This window comes from Acipenser ruthenus, chromosome 15 (genome assembly GCF_902713425.1).
Source record: "Acipenser ruthenus chromosome 15, fAciRut3.2 maternal haplotype, whole genome shotgun sequence".
NCBI classification, from domain to species: domain Eukaryota; kingdom Metazoa; phylum Chordata; class Actinopteri; order Acipenseriformes; family Acipenseridae; genus Acipenser; species Acipenser ruthenus.
In genome coordinates, this window is record NC_081203.1 from 11,004,152 (window position 1) to 11,029,197 (window position 25,046).

General features: G+C 42.5%; 1 protein-coding gene across 1 annotated transcript in view; it reads right to left on the reverse strand.

The window, feature by feature from the left end:
- Nucleotides 1-252: 252 nt before the first annotated feature.
- LOC117422351 (endoglin) overlaps nt 253-25,046 on the reverse strand; it is a 46,709-nt gene continuing 21,915 nt past the window's right edge. Inside the window, exons 4-13 of the mRNA XM_058987172.1 lie at nt 18,223-18,327; nt 13,366-13,549; nt 12,804-12,975; nt 11,415-11,520; nt 10,863-11,046; nt 8,893-9,038; nt 8,455-8,685; nt 7,660-7,723; nt 3,599-3,706; nt 253-3,253 (exon numbers count right to left, since the gene is read on the reverse strand). Coding sequence (XP_058843155.1) covers nt 3,135-3,253; nt 3,599-3,706; nt 7,660-7,723; nt 8,455-8,685; nt 8,893-9,038; nt 10,863-11,046; nt 11,415-11,520; nt 12,804-12,975; nt 13,366-13,549; nt 18,223-18,327 — 1,419 coding nt within the window. The 3' untranslated portion in view covers nt 253-3,134. The remainder of the gene's footprint in view (nt 3,254-3,598; nt 3,707-7,659; nt 7,724-8,454; nt 8,686-8,892; nt 9,039-10,862; nt 11,047-11,414; nt 11,521-12,803; nt 12,976-13,365; nt 13,550-18,222; nt 18,328-25,046) is intronic.

Here is a 25,046-nt window from a genome sequence, read left to right on the forward strand (position 1 = left end):
CTGTAATAAAATATACTTCCAAATATCTCATAAACCAGTTGAGACCCTGATGAGTGCTAGTCTTTTACTACCTTGCCTAGCTAATACTCGGACGTTAGACTTCGATTTCAGGCAACACTTGTGGGGGAGTTTTCTGGCACATGTTTTGCATCATGCATCTAGACTCAGTATTGTTGTTTTGTAGAAACCAATGATTAAACCTTTTTCGTTGTTTCGATTTTTGTTCTATTAAATGATACAGGAGAGCCTGAAAACAATCTCACCAGTCATTTTTATTGTTATGTTTCTTTAAGAATGTCAGTATACAATTACAATATATTTAAGACAGCTTAACAATATACATACATTTTAACTGGGCCAACTTATGAGGCTTCACTCAAGATGGGGGAAAAAAACAAAGCACTTTCTGAAACATGCAAGAGTGACACAGGCTACAGTATTGAAGTACAGCACAACCCCCTTTATCTGAAATACACTGGCATCCAAACTGGAGGAGTGTCTTCAGAGCTCATTGGGGGGTGGGATCTCAGGAGTCTTGGCCCAGTGTTGTGGGTGTGTGGAGCTGTAAGGGTGCCATGGTTTTGACACCACAGTGATTTGAATGAGTAGATGCATTTTACCTTCTCTGTGCAGCTGGGTCCATAGCTGCGTGAGAAGAAAGTTGTTCTGTGTGTTTTACGGTTTGCAGGTTCTACTTTTGAGCGATCTGCTCAGGCAACGTGCACATGTTTTGTGACTGGCTGTTTTGCAGGGGAGAGTAATGGACAGTGAGCTTGGGTGTTGGTCCAGCTTTCTAGTTCACTTTGTTTTAACACATCAAAAAATTACAGGGGGCCACCGATTATATATTATGTGCAAATAATGTTCTGCAGCATTTTCTGAAATACATTTTTAAAATAATTTCAGAATTGCCCTGGTACAATTAAGCAAACCAATCACTGATGGGTGAATTTAATTTAAATGTGCACCTGCCATTATTAACAAGAATCTGAATCTGGGCATATATGGAGGCTTCTATCCACATGGAAGTGTGTTGCATTTCACTGTATACTGTAACACTGGATGTAGGGCTGTCCTTTTCATGATGGCAATGGCACTGGTGTACAGTATACCACATTGCAATTCTTCTCCGTTTGATGCATGGGGACTTTGAGTTGGTCAGTGTGAGATTAGGCACAACACCACAAACACAGCCACACTGCAGATATATTACAATGGGACAGGACAGAATAACATTCAACATGAACGGTCACTGGAAATGCCACTGCATAGAGAACACAAAGCTGCCTTTCTTCTGAGAGCATGAAATTACATATTGCACTAACTCAAAGTTGGTTTTGCGAAAATAAACACATTATAACAAATAAGTTACTGCTACTGGATAATAATCAGTAGTGCCCCCAGAAGGTGAGTTCATGTAACTGCAATAAATGGCATTATTTCCCTTTAGTTTCATAACATTTTTTAAAAGTTAACCCATCACAACATTAAACAAATAATAAAAAAAAAAAACATCACAAAACATAGCTACATTATTTAGCATAAAGAATAACTGTTAGGTAGTTTTTGAACAATATGTACAGTACTTAGTCAAGGCCTAATTTAAGAATAACGTGGCAGCCATATTCAATCTTTTTTTTTTTTGTACTGGTCTGCCTCTGAAGAAATACTGTAGTGCAGCAGTGAGCAGGACTGTGCACAGCATGACAGTGTTTGTTTGAAGAGGCACATACATGCTGCCCTTGTCTCTCTCTCAGCACTTGAAATCTATGTTTCAGTGCCCAGATCCCGCTCACGCTCCAGCTTTTGCTACAGTCCTTAGCCCTGAATGAACCTCCTTATGAAGGAAAGGGGGGCCAGTCACAGGCACAGTGCTCAACGAGAGAGGATTTCTGGGCAGTGGAAACACAGCTATAGATTCAGCTGGGCCCTGAAGGGATACTTCATATAATCTACATTTCTCTAATATTTCATATCCTAGAATGTGTGTTCTGTACAATTCTCTGTTGTTTCTGCTGAGAGTATTATTTACCAGGCTTATCAGCAAAACAATGCTTCCGATTGCAGGCAAGTGAGCTGGGGAAGCATGTCAGTGTTGCACAGGGTTCAGTCCACAGCACAGGACTAATATGGACTAATAGTTAATACCCACCTTAACTACCGGCAATCAACCTTGAGGAGTCTTTTCAGAAGCAATGACAAAAAAATATCTAAGCAACAAAGGAATACCATGCAGAATACACATAGTGGGATATTACACTGGTGAGAAATGAAAACATAGAAACATTTAAATGATATCAAAAATCTCTTTTAAGTTACTGCTGCTGCATTACCCCTTCCCCCCAGATTGTAAGGGTCAAGCTAAAAGCCACGCCTGACCTGCCTTACCTGCTGACACTTAGTGGGAGAATTACAATATCACACTGGATAGCCTTGCTCCTGACTCCCATTATATTCAAAGGGATCCTTCTAAACTGGTGAGCTCAATGTGGAGCTTCAAGCTGTGTGAAGGTTGATCAAATGAGCCACGTTCATTTCCCTGGGATTTTCAAGTGTTCTGGTATAGCTACTAAACCTGCCTGTATTTATGATTACGTCCTTTATTTTAAAAGACTCAGTAGGATCGAGGCTGTTTTTTATGAGCATAGTATATGAATGTGTACACGTCTAGTTCTTCTGCGGTCTGTTGCTGGGTAACAAGGTTGCATCTGTTGGCTGCTAGGCAGTTCAATAAGGCTGTTGCTGTTTCAGAAGGCTGTTGTTTTTATCATTCCCCTCCAGGAGGAAAGGCATTTATAATTAGTTTAACTTTTTTAGCTGGTTTTAAAGTTGTATTTGCTGGCTTCTGAGACGGGCTTTGTGTTTCCTATATTGGCTCCATTGAACAAGGTCTTGCGTCCAGCAGGGCACGTGGAAGGTCCCTCTGCCCCCTGGTTTGCGGCGGTGTGCGGGTGTCCAGGAGGCAGGGGGAGAGGATGGGCTCCCTATGCCAGGCATGGGAGAGGATGGGCTCCCTATGCCAGGCAGGGGAGAGGATGGGCTCCCTATGCCAGGCATGGGAGAGGATGGGCTCCCTATGCCAGGCAGGGGAGAGGATGGGCTCCCTGTGTCGGGCAGGGGAGAGGATGGGCTCCCTATGCCATGCTGCTGCTGGAGCAGGGGGTGCTCTGGGTGCTCCCGATACTGTGGTTTGCACTGCTGTTCTCAGACACAGGGGTTATGGCAGGAACCGGCTGCCGCTTCACTGTAGAACCTGGGCAATCAAGAGGCAACAGCAACAAGAAAAAAGCATGTCAGTATGAAATCTGCTGCTTTACCATTTAACAAAGTGTTTATGCTGTTACCCAAGGTGAAATAAAGAGTTTTTAAGTTTTTTGAACACTGTTCCGTTTTCAATCACAAGTGAAGAAATTCATGCAGAAGTTAAAATGATGACCTAAACTAAACTAAATAAATATATATATATATATATATATATATATATATATATATATATATGCATTTGATCACTTTATTACTGAGTTACTGCTTCGATTCCATTGCTTTCTTTGCCCCTTACTGGGCCCCCCCCCGGGAGTTTCTCCCTGGTTGTACATACCAGTGTGTGTGTGGATGAACCACAGAGCCCCTGTCAGGCAGGCTCCGATGAGGAAGGATGCAAAGGCAATTCCCAGCACTGCTCCCAGTTCCAGGCCGTGGAATTCCCCTGCAACAAAGAGACACAGTGGGGCTGTGAGGCAGGGCAGGGCAGGGAGGGAACGCCTGTGCTTCTCCAATACAGACACAGTGGGGCTGTGAGGCAGGGCAGGGCAGGGAGGGAACGCCTGTGCTTCTCCAATACAGACACAGTGGGGCTGTGAGGCAGGGCAGGGAGGGTACACCTGTGCTTCTCCAATACAGACACAGTGGGGCTGTGAGGCAGGGCAGGGAGGGAACGCCTGTGCTTCTCCAATACAGACAGAGTGGGGCTGTGAGGCAGGGCAGGGAGGGTACACCTGTGCTTCTCCAATACAGACACAGTGGGGCTGTGAGGCAGGGCAGGGAGGGAACGCCTGTGCTTCTCCTCTCCAATACAGACACAGTGGGGCTGTGAGGCAGGGGAGGCAGGGCAGGGAGGGAGGGAACGCCTGTCCTTCTCCTCTCCAATACAGACACATTGTTTTAGATCTGCCTGAGCTCGCTGAACAGAATTTAAACAGAGAGGCACAGAACTGCGAGTCATTCCTTTCAAACCTTACTAGCAACAGATGGCGCCCAACTGTCAGTTTGTCTTGTAAAAATGTACCTGACTGTATTGATTGCTTTATCCAACTATAACTATAATGCCATGTAGCCATGTAAAATGGTTAAATCGCTTTAAAAAATAAATACAATTTTCAGTGTACATGGTGTTTTACCACGGCCGACTCAGGCTTACCACACACCTTCACATGGGACTGACGTTCTGTTTAACTGCCTACATATGGAGAACAATGCATGGGGCAGTGTGTGATAGGAGAATGTAATGCCCACCCGAGGGGGGGATCCTACACCCCGAGGGGTGTCCATTCAAGTCTCATTTATCACACACTACCCCATGCAGTATATTTTATAATCTCTGGTGAGCACTTGTTTTCTGCCAGAGTTGTAAAGTAGTGTGTTGCTTCTTGTGGTCTGTGTCAGTGAGTTATTAGCTCACGCTGGGGTCGCACTCTGTTGTTGCTGGTGTTAATGAGCACATGTTTCCCATAATAACCAGCCAGTTATTACAGGAAATATCAACTGGATGATCCCATTGAAAAAAATGTGCTCACCAGTTATTATAAATGCGTATCCCTTCCCGAAAACCACCCTAAAAACTCAGCCAAATATAAACCTACACTGCATAAAACCAATCTTACCATGCTTCCTGCTTTCGCATGTACTGGTGTTCCAGTCTAGGTTCTTATTAAAAACCTATTTGTTTTGCTTAACAGTAGCTGGGGTCTCACTTTTAATATATATATTTTTTTTTTTTCAATAAATGAAATAAAACAATTGGTCTGGGCCTGCTTTCCTTCTCTGTTCCTGAGCATTACAATTCAAAACCAACAAGATGAAAGGAAAAAACAAACAGACATGAAGGTTCAAAAAAAGAAAATGACAGGAAACTTTCCGCTCAGACACACAGACGCACTTTATTGCTCTTTCATCCCTTGTATGAGGACACCTCCAGGAAGTGCATGGTTTGTCTCAGGCTGGGGGCACCCGACAGTCTTCCTAATTAAAGTGTTTACGCCTTTCACAACGGCACCCCTGACCTGACCTGACCTGACCTCTACCTTGTTTTTTCCAGATGAAGGATTCTAAAGCTTTGTCAGCAATATGTGTCTGTCGACCCAGATCTCAATTCTTTGTGGACTAATGGGGGGTGATTTTCAAACATTTTTACTGGAATAAGTAACTCAATCTGTTAAAAAAAAAAAAAAAGAAAAAAAGAAAAAACGCTTTTTAGGTTTTAATTTTGTAATTTTTTAAATGGCTGTTTTTCTTAACTCTTAAATGTAAGAAAAGGTTTGAAGTCCTCCCTAATGTGAAATACTGATTATATGTATCACTGTTCTACCCTGGGAGTGTATGATTAAGGTTTGTAAGCATGTGTACACAAACAGTGCTCTGCATTCTGGTAAGGCTGTTTCAATCCGGTAAGCTCACATAGTCCCCAGAAAATTGTACAAAACAGGAAGGAAGGCGGAGTTGGAAACCAGAGCAGAACGACTATCCAAACATTTCAAATTCCACCCAGGAGAGGTTCAGAGCTGTGGTCAGTTTAATCAGCAATGACTATTTGTAAAAACATCTACAGTTGGGTTCTTTAAAGTGTTATTGAAGCCTCTGAATCTTGCTTTTCACTGATCATGGACATAGTTTAATAGAATGGCCTGTTTCCAAAGGGCTCCCTCTTACACAAGTTCAGTCTTTACAATTGCTACAGCACTCATTCCTAATTAGGCTTCATTCATAATCTAACCATTCATGCTGTTTACTTAATATGAAACAAACACAAGAAAGCACACATTTTCTCAGAAAAAAATGAAGCACATTATATATTCTTCCCTTTCTTTGAATCCCCAGAAATTGCAGTGGATTTTATACAATATTTAACCCAGTATTACTAGTATCACCTGACATGTGCACTCGTTAATAAGAGAATAACTAAAAGGACCTCACTAAAAATGTCTTCTGTATCAGGACAGGTTAAAGACAGGCTTTGCAAGAACAGTGCAGCAACGTTCTGTCCAGGCAGTCAACCTTGCAGAGATTGTGTCCAGCCATGTGGAACTGAAATGCGATGCAAGGTTTAGTTAATGTTGTCCTTGGAGTTCGACACAGCCAAGCCTATTCAGATTCTAACCAAGGTCTTCATTTGTAAAAAGTTAGTGCACCACCTAGCTCCTCTATTAGACACTTCCGCTGGCCCTCTCTCGACACCCCGAGGAATGCAGCTCTGTCTAACTCTCGCCTTTGAAGCACAACACCTTCCCCTCTTTGTGAAACTCTGACAATAGGACGGAGGTCTCAGTTTGGACTGGCAGTTGTCCAAGCCAGAGACAATAAATCCCCACAGACTCATCATCTCTGATTGCAGCGACAAGGTCAGCATACACTCCTTCCTCAGAGTCAGCTCCTGACCCCTCACCATGGCAACAGCCACTGACATCATACACTGTCGGCACTGCAACTGCGGTTGGCCGAGTAGACAAGGAAATCTAGAGTTCAGAAAAGGTGGTTGTGGGGGAGAAGGAGGGAGGGGACCTTTTATCGGAAAAAAAATATGACGAGCAGTGTTGTGGAACAAAATGTGGAGCAAATATCTCAAAATACATCAATTCAGTAGAAAAATAATCAAGAAAGGTGCAAAATCTGTATTTCTTTCAAGGATAAAAAAATGATACCAAATTTCCCTTTGAAAGAATCTGGCTCAGCATGTGCGTGCATCTTCATGTCTCCGTGCACCTCCACCACCACTCATTGACAAAAAGCAGTGTAACATTATGCTATTTAAGGTGGTTCACTACAGTTATTACTGGCCATGTTTTCAAGCAGCATCCTAAGATATGCAAAATGACATCTCAAAAATCAGCACAGGTTTTTATTTTATTTTATGTTTTTTGTATAATTTATGGAATTTGAATGTGTTGTCATGGGATGGACATGTTACATTTTTCGTGAATACAACAGTTTTTCCATAAGCAATAATGGAGGGAAAATACAAGCACTGTTATTTCTGCTTATTTTTACTGAAATGTAAAATCATCACAAATAATGAGCAATCAGAAGCATCGCTATGTGGGGTGTGGTGCATCCAGACCTGCTTTATATCCTGCACACTGTACTAATTCCACACCACTGGGATGGGTGGTGCCTATCAGTATCATGCTTTTTAACAGCAGCTGACCATTGGAACAGGTGCAATTCTGCTCGGCTGGCTTGTATTTGTGTCAGTTTTATGAAAAATACACACATGGGGTAAAAAGGAATCTGTAACAACGACGGGACATTGAGGGAACAGCACTCCTCAGGGTCACCTCTGCTTGTGCTACAGCACAGTAAGGCATGGTGTAGTGCAGTACTGGAGGCAGAACAGTAGTTTGTACAGACTGAGTACTACAAATCAAAAAACTGAATTTTCACACTTACTGGGCGGCAAGGTAGAAATTGCTTTGATGACTTTCAGGCCTCTCTCTACTCCTTCACTTAAAATCTAATAAAAGGAACCAGAGAAAAAGGTTTATTATTGTGAAATTTCACCCAAACCCTCTGCCATTCAGCACAGTGAAAATGTACAGAGCAACATACAATGTTATGAGTGCAAATATCTATAGTCCTGTTGCGACTGTGTTAATCCAAACTGCACCATTTTATGTTACTGCAGGATAACAGGATTTGGAATACCAATAAAAAATGAGGACAGCAGAGAGTTACTTCAAATGCTATCCTAATAATGATGGTTTGAGTAAAGCAGGTAGCAGTTCAGGGGACGAGCAGACTAATACAGGATATATATCCCCTGTACCAGCACTTGACATAGCAGCAGTAAAAATATACATTTTGACTCCCTTAACGGAGCTAAAAAAAAAATGAAATAAAAAAACATTAAGACAATAACTCCAAGTGTACTCTCTCTATACAGCAGACACTTAAGTCACATTGAGTCATATGAGGTCAATGTCATGGTCACCAACATAGTTAGCATGCAGTGTATAAATCCCTGCAAATATGAAGTCACAGGGAGGAGTGTGTGTGTGTAAGTGTAGGTGTAGTATTTTTACACTGCATATAAAAACTATGCATTTCTTTTTTTTATTAAATTGTAAATCACACAAATCCTTTTTTAGATATACAATGTACATGCATTTGAATTGTAAACCCCTATTTGTGGTGCTCACTCACTCACTGTATGTAGCTATGCACCAAGCCTGTTAAAATACTGACCAGGTGATGCACAAAGGTGACAGCAGTGAAGCACTGGAGGTCCCAGCGCTGGCTGTGGTGCTCCTGGACAGGTTTTAAGGTGAAGCTGAACCTCCTGCTGGAGCACGTCTTGGGGTTGCAGGTCTCCTTCTTAATATCCAGGCTCTTTACCTCCATCCCGAGCGCTCTGGCATGGAGAGAGCAGTTCTCGATATCCAGTTTAGCACCCTCCATTAAAAGGCTGGTTGAGACCTTGAGAGAGTTTCAACTTTGGCGTTACTTTTGTCATTTTCATCCTGACACTTAAAATTGATAGTAAATACAGATTTCAGCCTTGCTCAAAAGTATCAAATGCAGGGACCATTAGAAAATATAGGAATCTCACACAGATTCCCTGATTAAAAAACAAATGAAATGGAAATTGTGAGCTGATGCTCAAGTCCTGCTCGTATGCTGTACCTCTGCATATACGGTTTTGTTGCTCAGCACTTCCACAATCCCCTCAGATGGGCTCCTGTAGTCCGGGGAAAGGTAAAGGTGCATTGTCGTCTTCGGCTTGTTTGGACTGGTGGTGGTCTGCAGGCTTGTGCTGGGTAGCTGGGGGACTATGGAAAACACTGGCATGAATTAGAAATGTAATTTACTTCCACTAGAACTGTCATCTGCGCAACTGCATGCAGAGTTTGGAACAGCAAATCCGCCTTTATTATGGCAACAAAAGTAATGCCTCTGCAGCTTGAAAAGCTTAAGTGGAAATACTAGTAAAGTTATTTGACAACATTGTTCAACTCTTTATCAGTGTAGTCACAGTCAAAGACATGTACAGTCAACTCTCGTTAATACAAATTTCAAGGGACCCGCAAAAAAAGTTGAAGTTAGACTAACACTGAAATCAATTTTCAATCACAGTACGAAGAAAAGTATTATACATTTAAAAATACACTGCATTTTATTGAAAACACGTTTGTAAGTGAACTCTTTAAAAGTACACATTGCAAAAACAATTTCATCAAAAAAAAGTTGTAAAGGCAAGATTCAGTTACAGTATATTGCACGTGCAGTTACTGTACTTTGTGAAAATCTATAATGCAACATTATTACATATTGGTCCCAGATACAAGCACATTCTGATCACAGGCATTTTTAAACCACAAATGCAGTGTCCTCAACATCAGGGTATTGAGCAACGCTGAAGAACTGCATCCACAGTTTGCTGATCATAGGCCTGTATTATTGTACAGTATTCGGTTTTTTCAGAATGATTGTGTTTGCGGGAATGTTGAAATCTGCAGCAACATCTTTCTTTTTCTTGTATGGTGGTGCACTATCCACAGCTTTCAACACCTCCACTTTTGTCTGCAAGGATAATGCACGAATGTTTGCACTGGTACTCATTTCAATCCATGGAAATGGCACTGATGCAGGACCACTGTGGCAACTCAAAAACTGTGTCTATGGCAACTCGAAATGCATCACAGGATCAGTAGTACCAAAACAGCACTAAAATGCAGTAAAGAGAGCGCTAATCTGGTTGCAAGTGAATATATTTTACAATATCTCAGCTGTTCGAACGAAGGCAATCTGTTTATTCACATGATTCTTCCCTGGGAGGCTGCAATATAATTCACACAAACAGGAAATGTGTTTCAAATCAATCCCTATTCTATAAAATGTAATTCAACTGAGTGTATTTGTATTTCCACATGTCCAGTGATTGAGTGTTTTATAGTTATGGGTGAGCTTTTCAAAGCATTGATGATGCTCCTCTACTTAACTATTTACAACATCCTGCCACGAATGAAAATCACATTAGAGCAGCAAATGGATTGAAACCTGGATTAGAGCAGCCCTCTATTTGCCATATAGATAATATCACAATGAGAATTACATGCTGGGTGTGTCCAGATAGTAATGCAATACAAATAATTGTGACTGTTTTCTTATGAAATATCTTGGTATCTCTGAACAGATTCATCTAATAGATGAAAATAAGGATTTTAATAATCAATATGTGGCACATATGAAGTGGAACCACAGATTAATGATATCCAATTATTACGGAATGTTCTGGTAGATTCAATGTGTCTGATAATAGCTGTGTTCAGACAGACATCAGGGCTGAGTGTGTGGTCATGGCTGGTACTAGCTACACTGCAGAGCAGTAAGGAGGCTGCTTCAAGGTTCTGGTTGACAACTGCAGCTGTGCAGTTTGGTGTCATAATTTGCTTCATAAATGAACTATTCATATGAGCATATCAGTAGTTTAAACAACATAAAGAGAGATACCTGTTGATCTATTTCCAGAAAAGCAGCACAGACTGTGGATTTATTTTGTATGTTTCAATGCCAATATTACCTGCTATACAGTATCCCATCCCACCCGCGCTATCAGCCTTGTTCTGTGGTAGATACGAGTACTGTGCACATACCTGTATTGGTCATACTCTTCATATAAACTTTTAGCCTTTTTGAGTCTGTCGATATCTCAGTGTAGGAAGCAGGAGCTGTATTGCTGTCTGCCTCTGCAAATTTCAGGAGACCTTCATATGAGGCTGGGAGATTAGGAGAGTTGGGCAGCAATAGATGACCCATTATAATGACGGGGTTGTTAGACTGTATAAAACACAGAAATAAATAAAAATAAAAATAAAAGAAATGAATGAAAAAAATGCAGATTAAGAAACAAATACATACTGTAAGAGAGTGTGGCCTAGTGGTTAGGGCCCAGAGAATGGAAGGCTGTGTGGCCTAGTGGTTAAAGATGATAGACTGGGAGGCAGTATGGCCTAGTGGTTAGAACTAAAGAACTGAGAGTTAGTGTGGCCTAGTGGTTTGAACTGAGGGACTGGGAGGCAGTGTGGCCTAGTGGTTAGAACTGAGGGATTGGGAGGCAGTGTGGCCTAGTGGTTAAAGCATAGAGACTGGGAGGCAGCGTGGCCTAGTCATTAGAACCTGAAACACAGATGTCTATTTCCTTTTACCTTGAATTTACAATCAATGCGACATATGATTTTCCATGTCGTAGTGTTAGGACCTTGTAGAATTAGAGTTGAGGGATTATGATGGGTGAAATTCACTTCGATTAATCTGTAAAAGATAAAGTTTGTATTAGGATTACTATTCTCTAAGAAAAAAGAGCTCATTGTTACATTTGTTCTCTAAGCTTGTATAAAAAAATCAATTTATTTCATTTTTTTCAACATATCGCCTTTGTATACAGCAAGTAAGATTTCATGCTGTATTAAATTAGAAGCTTGCTGAAGTTCAGAATCCCCACTGTTAGGTTCTCTACTGTATGTCTGCTCCCTCCTCCTCCTCCACATTTCAGCTGTGCAACGTCACACCTTCTCCTTCATTTGCCTCTCTGCACTTTCAAACACAGATGAGAAATAAAAAACCTGTGGATTTTTATTTTACATATCTCTAAACAAAAACAGTATTTCTGAAAGCTTCATAAAACAGAAGTAAAAAGGTGATGTCAGGATGTTGGTGCTCTGCTTACAGTATGCATGGAACCCTAGCACTGTATTCATATTATCCAGTGTCCTGTTCTCAGCTTTCTCGTGGATACAGCCAGTGGTTGTGTGTAACACAGTGCATCTTTCACAGTAGCCTCACCTTTTGTTGGTGCTTTCAGTAGTTCTGTTCAATAAGGCATAGTTATGGAGCTGTAGCCTGGATACAACACGTGGTGATTGGACTGTGTATGAGGGGATAGAAATGATCTGGAAGCGAAGATATGTTTACATGATACGGAATGGCCTGCTCTTCTCATCCTTCAACTCTAGTATATACAGCTTTATCAGTGATATATAACTAACAGAATCCAGCTAGAATTGTTTCTATTATAACAAACTTCCATGAAGAGAATAATGAAGTGGCTGGCTGTGATGTCACTATTTTGAATTCAGAGGGGCGCTTGAGGTATGCCTTTTCAAGCAGGTGATGTGAACCCTGAGAATATACTCAATGATGTCATGAATTGGGTTTATTTGTTGTGGCTACAAAATCTGATTGGCTGAAAGATCCTCAGCAGTCTATAATACTGTACCTACCAGAATTACTGGATCCTGGGGATAAAGAGCTAACAGAGTTCAGCAGCCCGCTACAAGAACCAGAAATAATGGAAGCAGAAAACACATTGCTGAAACATTCAAAAAACACCATACATCAAAGCACGTGAACCAGGTAGCATTCTCAGCTCTCCAGCTCAGTCAGCCTGCATCCTAATAGAAAGCACTAGTCTAAACACTCCATTCAGCTCTCCAGCGCTGTCATCCTGCATCCTAATAGAAAGCGCTAGTCTAAACACTCCATTCAGCTCTCTAGCTTTGTACCTTGGCCAGCTCTAAAACAGTAACATTTCATACCTTGGTGTCATGGTGTCCACGGGCAGATGCCTAATAATGTGTACTTCCTCTTTCGCCTTTAATGGCATCAGGAACCTGCAAAATTTCACTTCCACTGACGTGGTTACAGGCAGGTATTCCAGGTACTTCCCTTGGGTAAAGTTTGTCTGCAGTTCACAATCTTGAGAATGGCCTGCAGTTGGATAAAGAGATGAGAAACACAGCCATGGACGGGGAGGTGAGTCATACTGCAGCTGCTACTCTTCATGTTAAAGCCTCACACTGAACACCTCTGTTTGGTTTTCCAGACAGTCCCTATAGATTCATGTCCTATGTGTGTGTGATGCAGAAGACCTTAATGGCTCACTCATTTTTGTCTTTTAACAAAATAGTCCATCATTAAATGATTGTTTGATCTGATTATGCATAAAACACGTTGCCCATCATGTCCATCACGTGTATCGCCATGCATATGGAATTGAGACCTGCATATTGTGATACGTATCGTGACATTTGTGTATCATTATACCTGCAATAAAGAGCTCTGGAAAATAGCAGATTACATGGGGAAACTGGTACTCACCTCGCCCTGCATTGAAGGTGATGGACTGGGGGTCTATTAGCTCTGTGAAGGATGTCACGGCGCCAAACTTGCTCTTTGCCCAGCCTAAAAGACTATTGCTATCTGACTGAATGACTGCGGGAAGATCCAAGTCCACCGTGTTATTTGGTCCAGTAACTCTGATCCAGGAATCTGACCTTATCAACTGTAAAAAAAAAAAAAAAAAAAAAAAAAGAGAATCGCCTTTTCTTAATAACAGCGTGAATGTTAGTGTTTTGGCAAACGAATAAGGAAAGAAATACTGACCCAACCAAAATGGCTATACATCCTGGTCAGCCCTTTTCACTGATCTGACTAATTCAGGTTAACAATCATTAAAGAGGAGGAGGGGGCAATATCTTAAATGAAATACAGCTTGTAAAATCCCTTCTGTGTATATCAAACCATTCATTTAGTATTTTATTCACAGGTTATACAAAACCCACTATAAACATGTGTCTAAAGAGCACTAGTCTGTCCACTCAGCGCTTCAGCACTGCCACACTCTAATAACAAGCAGAGCCACAATGAGTTCCTAGCATCCCAGCACTGCTGCCCTCCACATCAATGAGTGTGTAAAAATCAGCTGAGCTCCATTGTCAGTCCTATTACCCAGACTGCTGCCGATTAGCTCCCTCCCTGCCTCTTGCTGACTAACTGGACCGTTTCTTTATTCTTGGACACAATCGTTTGAAAAGGAATGTTTATTTTTCTAAAGCAGCCAAGAGCCTGCTGAGTGACCCCGCTGGAGCCAAGGTCTTTCCTGAGTGGGGACAGGAAACAATATATTTTTTAAGTTGTGTGCGTCAGTGCGGTCTACAGTCTGACAGGTTTTTAAATTTTTTTATTGAAGTGTCTCCTCCAGGTCTTGGCTCACAGCCAAATAGGAAAACTGCATTTCCTCCAATCCACCAATACTGAGCAAGCTTGGTTTTGGAGGATGGTGACGGGGTAATCCTGTCCCACAGTTCTCTGTCCTGGCCTTCATCCTTAGCTCTTCAGTGTTGTTATCACCCTGCACCTTAATAAAGAGCACTAGTCTAATCACTCCATACCCAGCTCTCCAGTACTGTCACCCTGTATCTTGATGTAATAAAAATGAGCACTAGTCTAATCACTTGACTTCTTGTCCCATCTTTATTTTTCAGCATCTCTTCTCTACTCAGTTTTCTTCCACTTCCTTTGTTTGCCGTGGCAGCTCCCTTTAAGTTCCTCTTCTCTTTGCTAACAGAATTTCTAGGAGAACTCTCAGTCAGTAATATGAAAACATTGACTAAATGTTATCATTGAAACATATGTATGAAGGCGTAACTGAAGTTTCTTAGTGATACTGCTAAAATAAAAAAAGACATATTGAAACCAGCATGATTTTTTTTTTTTTTTTTTTTTTTGCAAGTTGAGCTGCATATTTACTATAAAAACTTCAAACGGAAAATGGATGAGGACCGCTCCAGTACTATCTCACTATAGAAACAATTTCTTTCACAATGGAAATAGAGCAAGACAATATGTTGTTCAATATGTTTTCTAAGAGTGACATAAAAATCCAGAACAGGGGACAGAGCCTAACAGTGTTGTGCATACAGCCAGATGAGACCGTTGCTAAAAGAGCAACATGACCAAACTAATGAGGGCTAAACTGAGCACAGCTATTGAAGTCTTGCAATAAAGGCCTCTTTTTGTTTGCTTAAGAAAAATGTAAATAGAACAGAGGAAGTTATAGAACACAAAAACAAAAGAGAGTTTCTGATAAAAGGCTGGGTCACAGAAGACTTGAAAGAGAGACCAGGAACAGTGAGGATGAGGGGACTGTCACGTGTACTAGGAAGACAGCAGGCTGGGGTGTGGTCTGAGTGACCATGGCTTCCAGAGATCCTGTTTATTCCACCAGGCACATTCCACCATTCTTCTCCAGCTACAAAGAAACCTTGAGTCCTGCTTCCTGTCAGGTAACCTCTCACCCACAATGCCCTTTGTCCTGGTGGCGATTAAGGCTGTGTGTGAGGACAGACACTCTTTTACAAACAACTAACCAGTCAGGACTCACTCCAGCTCTGCATCTGCTGTCTACCAGGGGCGGAAGAGACCTATAATGGAACTGGCTCAGGCCAGCATAATTGCTCTTATAGCCCCCAGTGGATGTAAGTCCAAAACCAAAATGATGAATATAAATCTGCTCTCAAAGGGTTCTACCTGCTCAAATAAAGGTTTTGATTGTCTGTTTGCAAATGAACCCCGCTTTTAATAAACCAACACTGCTCCTTGGTGAAATATCTTTACTACTCCCTCATGAAATGTAATGTTTGTTTCACCACCCCTGTCATTGTGAGTTAAAGTTCTCAGATGTAATGCTCAGTAACAGTCATACTGTCCTCCTCTCTTTATAAACTCTGCTTCCTTCGACGTTTTGTAGTAGCACATCTGTTCCTTATCAGTGTTATTGTGTCCCCTCCCTGACTAAATTCCACCTCTTGCTAATAGCCAGGTTTCAGACTGTATTTGCAGAAAACTGCCCTGCTGGTTTTAATCATTTCTTAATAATGTCAGCTGTCTTTAAAACTTTAGGCCCCATGTCATAGATCGATCTACCATTAAAAAGGTCATAACGAGTGGGAAAGGGAGTGTATGTTAAGAGTTCTACATTTTAACAGGAAACTGTAAAAACAGGAGTTTCCTGATCTGCTGTTTTTGAACTGCTGTAGTGTGAAGTTGCCCAGCATGTGTGTCCATAGTTTCTCAGTTAAAACATCTGGCAGCTGTGTGAAGGCAGTATTTGAGTAGCTCAGTATAGTGCTGGGCTGCAGTGTGGAAGGCAGTGGGTTTGAGCAGCTCAGGGGTTAGAGTGCTGGGCTGTAGTGTGGAAGGCAGTGGGTTTGAGTTGCTCAATGGTTAGCGTGCTGGGCTGCAGTGTGGAAGGCAGTAGGTTTGAGTAGCTCAGAGGTTAGCATGCTGGGCTGCAGTGTGGAAGGCAGTGGGTTTGAGTAGCTCAGTGGTTAGCGTGCTGGGCTGCAGTATGGAAGGCAGTGGGTTTGAGTAGCTCAGTGGTTAGCGTGCTGGGCTGCAGTGTGGAAGGCAGTGGGTTTGAGCAGCTCAGGGGTTAGATTGCTGGGCTGCAGCATGGAAAGCAGTTGTTTTGAATAGCATCAGTGGTTAGAAAAGTGTGTGAAGTGGCCAGCTCCCTGTATGAACAGTGTATTTGAGTCGTCTTATATTGTGATTCAGTTTGTAAAAGCAGAGTCTTGAAACAGTTACTGTGTACTGGGTATGATATGAGAATTGAGAAGTGTTGCCAAGTGATTTTAGTCCCTGTTGACCCTAGAGTTGTTCTTTTCTTCTCACACTCCTCCCTCACCCTGTAAATAGCCAGCAGCTGGTGAGGGTCTTTAAGCATCCATCAGCCAAACAGCTGACAGAGGGAACAGCTGACAGAGAGGACCTAGCTAGCAGAGAGCACACAGCTAGCAGAGAGAACAGAGAGCAGAGAGGACACAGCTAGCAGAGAGGACACAGCTAGCAAAGAGGACACAGCTACCAGAGGGGACACAGCTACCAGAGAGGACACAGCTACCAGAGAGGACAGAGAGCAGAGAGCACACAGCTAGCAGAGAGGACACAGCTGCAGAGAGGACACAGCTAGCAGAGAGAGCAGAGAGCACACAGCTAGAACAGAGGACACAGCTAGCACAGAGAACAGAGAGCAAAGAGAACAGAGAGCAAAGAGAACAGAGAGCAGAGAGCACACAGCTAGCAGAGAGGACACAGCTGCAGAGAGGACACAGCTGCAGAGAGGACACAGCTAGCAGAGAGAACAGAAAGCAGAGAGAACAGAGAGCAGAGAGGACACAGAGCAGAGAGGACACAGCTAGCAGAGAGGACACAGCTGCAGAGAGGACACAGCTAGCAGAGAGAACGGACAGCAGAGAGCACACAGCTAGCAAAGAGGACACAGCTAGCAAAGAGGACACAGCTAGCAGAGAGGACACGGCTAGCAGAGAGGACACGGCTAGCAGAGAGGACACGGCTAGCAGAGAGCACACGGCTAGCAGAGAGCACACAGCTAGCATAGAGGACACAGCTAGCAGAGAGCACACGGCTAGCAGAGAGGACACAGCTAGCAGAGAGGACACGGCTAGCAGAGAGCACATGGCTAGCAGAGAGCACACGGCTAGCAGACAGGACATGGCTAGCAGACAGGACATGGCTAGCAGACAGGACACGGCTAGCAGAGAGGACACAGCTAGCAAAGAGGACACAGCTGGCAGAGAGCACACAGCTGGCAGAGAGCACACAGCTAGCAGAGAGCACACAGCTAGCAGAGAGGACACAGCTGGCAGAGAGGACACAGCTGTCCTGTATGGCTTCAAGACTGTTCTCAGGGCCAGGTTAAGGCAATAAGAACTCTTATGCACTGACTGTGTCTGTCCGTCTGTCTGCCCATCACATTCAATATGAAAAAAAACAACTGCCTTGAACTGCCAGACTTTTATCATACACTCCTAATTGCCTAGAAAACGTAGAAAAACAAACCTTTAGATTATTTTAGTAGATTATGACAAGCTTCTGTATGTGTACTAAGAACAAATGACAAGTACCAAATAAAAGTACAACTATGCTAGCAAGATACAGATACATATCTATAAATACCAAATAATACCGGTCAGTATTATAACAAAAAACTATCATAACATTTATAAAACATGACTATCCACAATCATCACAATTGTTTGAGCCACACTGGAACCACAGTATATCAACACTGTGGGGGAACCAGTGCATCTAAAAAGTGACTATGACGAGCAGACACCTCCACTACTGCATATATTAAACACCCATACTCACGTAGACTTTTGCATAAATATTCTTGTTAAATAAAACCAAGGAGACATTTTTGTTGCTGTTCAGGATGATGCTTGCAGGAACTGTATTCTTCAGGTCCATTGTAAACTAGAAAGAGAACAAAAGCAAAATGTTAATAAGCACCTTGATGTAGGAAATATCAGTTATCTTAACTAATTCATTCTTCTTGTTTTTTTATATTCAACTTGTATCTACAACAAACTTTTCTCCCAGCCCCTCAGCTCTGACCACTTCAGCACACTGCCTCCCAGCCCCTCAGCTCTAACCACTACAGCACACTGCCCCCCAGCTCTAACAACTATAGGACACTGCCTCCCAGTCTCTCAGCTCTGATCACTGGACCACACTGCCTCCCAGTGCTTCAGCACTGACCACTACAGCACACTGCCTCCCTGTCCCTCAGCTCTGTTCACTGGACCACACTGCCTCCCAGTCCTTCAGCACTGACCACTACAGCACACTGCCTCCCTGTCCCTCAGCTCTGTTCACTGGACCACACTGCCTCCCAGTCCTTCAGCACTGACCACTACAGCACACTGCCTCCCAGTCCCTCAGCTCTGATCACTTCAGGACACTGCCTCCCAGCCCCTCAGCTCTAACCACTACAGCACACTGCCCCCCAGCTCTAACAACTATAGGACACTGCCTCCCAGTCTCTCAGCTCTGATCACTGGACCACACTGCCTCCCAGTCCTTCAGCACTGACCACTACAGCACACTGCCTCTCTTCTGGTTGGTTGTAAGCACCACACTGCAGCTCTAGTGCTCTCTTCTGGTTGGTTGTAAGCACCACACTGCAGCTCTAGTGCTCTCTTCTGGTTGGTTGTAAGCACCACACTGCAGCTCTAGCGCTCTCTTCTGGCTGGTTGTAAGCACCACACTGCAGCTCTGGCGCTCTCTTCTGGTATAAAGGTTCACAAGCAAGCTCCAGCCTGCCCTGCTGGCCCTTTCTAATGTTGTTACCAAAGCGGGCACGTAGCCCCTCAGCTTCAAGGAAGTCTCATTCTTACCCCTTCTCTTACAATTGAAATGTGTGAAAAACCATAGGAAACCAATTTCTTTGAGACAAAATAGCAATATGGGCTGAGGTTATAAACATGAGCTGCATGGCTTTCTGAGGTGAACTGGAGGTCAGCACTCAGCAAGCCCTAGTGGTTTGAGTTCAGGCAGGGGAGCCAGTCAGAATCTGGTTTCTCTCCCAAGGCACAGACTTGGAGGCTGGGTGAACTGGAGCTTAGATACAGGGATCAGGGGGCCGGCCAAGAGATTAGAGTTAAACACCAGGAGCCAGACTGAGTTGGTTTTGGATTCTCGCTCAGACACTGACTTGATATGTAAACCCTAGAGGCCAATTAATTCAACCTCCTGAGCTGTCAAACAGGACACAAGCAAGAATCCTAAAAGTAAAAACAAATGTTATAATAAGGAGTCTTAGGAGGGTTTAACTCTTTCAGCACCAAGTAGACAAGTCTATTACTGTAAAACTAATCAAATGCAGAACTTTCAGATGCCTTGTATGGAACACTAATAAACACAGAGCATCTCTGTGGGGTCCAGTGTGATCTTTAGGGTAGTTGAAATCATGCAACAGAGATTGTGCTACACTTTGAAAACCTACATTTCAGAAACGCTTGCAATCTAAAAATCTGCATTTCAGTTTATTTTATATTAAGATACAACAAAACAAACCCTTACATACCAATCATTGTCAGTCTCGCAGGCAAACACCACACACTAAAGTATTATTTAACCATTTTATTCCATTGATTTGCGTTTTTCTAAGAACCCGACAAACAAATGCATTTCAGACATTCAACAGCTATAAATCAACACATCCACAACTTCTGTACCCTCTAACTGGCGACTGCTAAATTAAAAAAAAAAAAAAACCACACATCAAAACACATCTCAAGGCTCCCGAGTGGCGCATCCAGTAAAAGCACTCGCGTTTTACAATTTGCCAAGCACCGCCCGGGGGGGAGGGAGGGCTAGGTCGGCCAGGGTGTCCTCGGCTCACCGCACACCAGTGACCCCTATAGTCAGGCCGAGCGCCTGCGGGCTTGCCTGTAAGCTGCCCAGAGCTGTGTTGTCCTCTGACGCTGTAGCTCTGAGTGGCTGCATGGTGAGTCTGCAGTGTGAAAAAAAGCGGTCAGCTGACGGCACACGCTTTGGAGGACAGCGTGTGCTCGTCTTCGCCACTCCCAAGTCAGCGCGGGGGTGGTAGTGGTGAGCTGAGCTAAACAAAAATAATTGGACACTATTACACTGGGGAGAAAACTACAAAAAAAACGAATTGGCAACTACTAAATAAAAAATAAAAAAAACACATCTCAAAAGAATGCAAAATTCAGCATGACACTGTACTTAATACTTTTAGAGGTGCTGTGAGTCAGCATTTATATGCAGAGCAGATTCAATTACTTCTGGACTGACCGAAGTCTGTGCGCAGCGAAGTATAGAAATATTTTGGTTTTGAGGCAGCTGGAAGTTTTCTCTTAGACTTGATCAATAATTACAATAGTAATGGTTGTAAAATTCTTAAAGATTTTAGTAAAACAACATAAAGTGGCACGGCACAGCAGGAGAGACAGCGTTCTACGGTGGCAACTGAAAGATTAACATAGGAGTCAGAGAACTGAACCTGTGCCCTAAAGAGTTCTAACCTCTACAACTCACTAAACTACCACAACTTTAACAAGCTTAATATATATATATATATATATATATATATATATATATATATATATATATATATATATTCTGTTCTCATGGCAAAACTACCAAGAAACATAGCCATTTGTTGTATAAAATAGGTCAGGACAGGTTTACAGTTTAGATCGATTGAACAGGCCCACAAAGAAACATCTTGTCTCCTGTCTTGCATGTCTGTTTTTATGATTTTCCCCAATGGGAAATCCAGTTGTGTATCAAGGTCAGCCATATACCGGTATTTGAAAACAAAAATAAATAAATCCTTCCACCATTGAGCTGAGTCCACCTGGTTCTGTACAGAGGAGGCTTGTGTGCGCAGCTTGTCAGCGGGAGCTAAGTTTAGCGGTCATGCCCCACGACCAGTGGGGATTCTCATTGTGTTTTGAAGGACAGCCTGTCCCCCTCCTGCAGTGCAGGACGCTGCTGTCACAGATGGTCCCCTTGACCTCTACATGGTACGTCAACAAGCAACTACATTCACTTCCCACTTTCTTCAATCCCTTTCTTCCTGATAGTCTCTGCCCACTGTCCCGTTCACCTGGGCAGGGCGAGGAAATATCACTCATCCCCAAGCTAGGCAGGAATGCCAATCCCAGCATCCTCACTGCACCCTGGGGGCTCTTCAGCATGCGGCACTCTCCATCTGACTCTGCCTAGGTTATGCCCAGAGAGAACTGAAAACTCAACATGTCCCTGCTTGGCAACTTGATGTGGATGTTGTGGTATTAAAAAAACTCATTTTGAACTGATTTGATGTATTTTATGCCACATTTCCATCTTCCACTGAGACTATGGCTCCTAATTAGCTGAAGTGTTAGCAAGAGATTGAAAACAGTGGTGGCCCCGCTGTCAAGCCTGATTAGAATACCTCATCTTGAACAGATCAAGAGGTGGCAGGCATGTAAATATCTCCACCTCTGCAATGATTAGGGTCTAGCACTGACTGGCAACTAACGTGAAACAGTTAATCTCCACCCAATCAGCTATCCTCCATGTATTTCAAATATAATGGTGCTATTATCAAACCAGTACAGGAGACAGAGACCTAAAGCTTAAAAAAATGAGCAACCATCAAAGTGCTTAAAGGACTACAAGATAAAAAAAAGTGTTCTAATGGTTTTTAAGCAGTACTACAATATGGTAATAGAATGTAAAAGCAGGTTGCCTGTGTTTTGGTTCTTGCTCTAAACAAAAATGCATCTTTTGTATAGGTCATTTACAAATAGGATTGACTCTGGGATGTGTTATGCAAGTGGAGTTTCAAACTATGCACTGCCAAAAGAAAGCTGCAGGTACTGGTAGTAGTGACAGGTTGAAGCAGAGATGCTTTGTGGAAGCATTCAGAGCTATGATGGAAATGAGTGAGGGGAAACAAGATACGGTAATAAGAGCAGGGTTTTTATCCTGGAAAACAACAGCCGAGAGAGAGACAGAGAGAGAGGGAGAGGGAGAGGGAGTGAGAGAGAAGTAGGCAGTAGCTTTGCACAAGTATTTTACTATGGGAACCCAAATGCATTAGAGCAAATACTTAAGTATGTCAAAGGGGCTGGGTGGTGCAGTGGTCTAAATCACTAGCTTCTTGTGGACATTGGTCCATATCACAAAACCCTGTACAAGCTGGCTAACTTAGCAGTCTATGCTTAGAGAGGCCTCAGACCGAATGGCAGAGCTGTGAGGGAGGCTCATGTTCCTACCCAGTACCCAGTGCTTAGAGGCTTCAGACTGAATGGCAGAGCTGTGAGGGAATGCTCATGTTCCTGTGTACCCAGTGCTTAGAGAGGCCTCAGACTGAATGGCAGAGCTGTGAGGGAGGCTCATGTTCCTGTGTACCCAGTGCTTAGAGGCTTCAGACTGAATGGCAGAGCTGTGAGGGAGGCTCATGTTCCTGTGTACCCAGTGCTTAGAGAGGCCTCAGACTGAATGGCAGAGCTGTGAGGGAGGCTCATGTTCCTGTGTACCCAGTGCTTAGAGAGGCCTCAGACTGAATGGCAGAGCTGTGAGGGAGGCTCATGTTCCTGTGTACCCAGTGCTTAGAGAGGCCTCAGACTGAATGGCAGAGCTGTGAGGGGGAGTTATTGTTGAATTTTGAATTGTATTTTTGTTTACAACTGTAAGTTGCCCTGGATAAGGGTGTCTGCTAAGAAATAAATAATAATAATAATAATAATTGTTCCTGCATACCCGGTGCTTTAAACATTCTACAAAGGTTAGGCAAATACGTCCTTTTGTGTACTCTGCCACAAATTTAAATAAACATTATTATTTTGTAACAATTATTAATGATTAGTCTCCCCTTTGAAGTGAAACTGACTTTGTTTCATGCTCTAAAACATTCAGCAATTACCTGATCACTTAAAAGCTAAATATCGTATGTCTGGTTTCAATTAATTGTGGTTTGCTTCACTCCACTATTAAATTCTCTGCCAGGTTAACTTGCATGCAGACCACTTAAAAGGCCTGATATTCCAGGGGAGTAATAATAAGTAGTATGTTTTCTTTTATTGGTTTTACACGCTCGCGACACACGTTTAGTCAGGAAGGAATGTTAAATGAACCCAAATGTTTCTGAAATCAATAAAGCCCTATTGTCTTTGCCAAATAAAAAGTGATGACAATACATTTCCCAACCTTGCCCAGGGTTTTATCAGCTTAAAAGAGTACTCATTTCCTGTGCTTAAAAGGATAAACTATGATAAATGCTGATTCATTTAAAAAAAAAAAAAAAAAAGGCACAGTGGAAATCAGACACATGAACATGCAGTAATGACTCTCAAACCAATTTACTGTAAATGTGTCTTTTTAACAATAACCTCTAAAAATCTGTCATAAAGCAGTGGATTTTGCAGATGACACAATTCATGTTTAAACAGAATTGCAAGGCACTTCTTGTGAACCAGAAATCCGTTTAGCAAAGGAGCACAAGAGTTCAGAATCAAAGTGTTCTGTTTGGGGGAGAGCTTCCCTTTGATAGAACTGATTCCTCGTCAGTACGGACGCAGTTTAAAGATTTAAGGTGGATTTTGCCAGACCCCACTGCGTGGGTGTGAAGCGGTTTTAAACAAACAGCAGGCAATCCCGTCTGATTCAGAGTCTCAGAGACAGGAAACTGATTGAACATCAGGCCCTGGACAACTGATTTACAGGAACCGGGGGGGGGGGGGAAACGAAACCTTTTAACCCTCCCAGGGTCCTTTGGGGGTTGATGACTCCGTACGCACCAATGCTACTCGGTTACACCTGCAATATGCAGCATACACTTTTATTTAAATTACTATTTGTAAGGCAAATAAATATAAATATTCTTTAACCCATTAAGTACCAAATCTTTAATTTTTTTCTTTGAAAAAAATCAGAACACAAGTTGTATTTATGTAATTTGATACATAACATTAAGACTTCACTTTTTCGGTTAACAAAATTAGAGTAGGTTATCATAACAATATAGTTAAAGAGAAAAATTAACAGTTAGATGCCAGTTAAAAATGCTCCCAAGAAATGACACCATGTGGACAATAGCACTTAATAGGTTGATATACAACACAAGGATTGATTGCATGTGCTTGGTTGGAAGCTTCCATATCCCACGCTGCACAAATGACTTTTGTTTATTCTGAACAGACTGATCTCTAATCATTGAGCAATGGCCACGCATCGTCAAGTGAAATCTGGTGGCTCTGGATCTCATTGACAGTGTTATGGCTGATGTTTATTACAAAATGGTCTTATCTACAGTATACCAAGACAATGCTTTGCTTTCATCGGGCACGTATTTATATTTATAGATATTTAAAGACGAAAGAACGTGAAAAAACAAACAAATGGTATGAACTTGACTGTATACAGGGCAGCAGTGTGGAGTAGTGGTTAGGGCTCTGGACTCTTGACCGGAGGGTTGTGGGTTCAATCCCCAGTGGGGGACACTGCTGTTGTACCCTTGAGCAAGGTACTTTACCTAGATTGCTCCAGTAAAAACCCAACTGTATAAATGGGTAATTGTATGTAAAATAATGTGATATCTGTATAATGTGAAATAATGTATAATGTGATATCTTGTAACAATTGTAAGTCGCCCTGGATAAGGGCGTCTGTTAAGA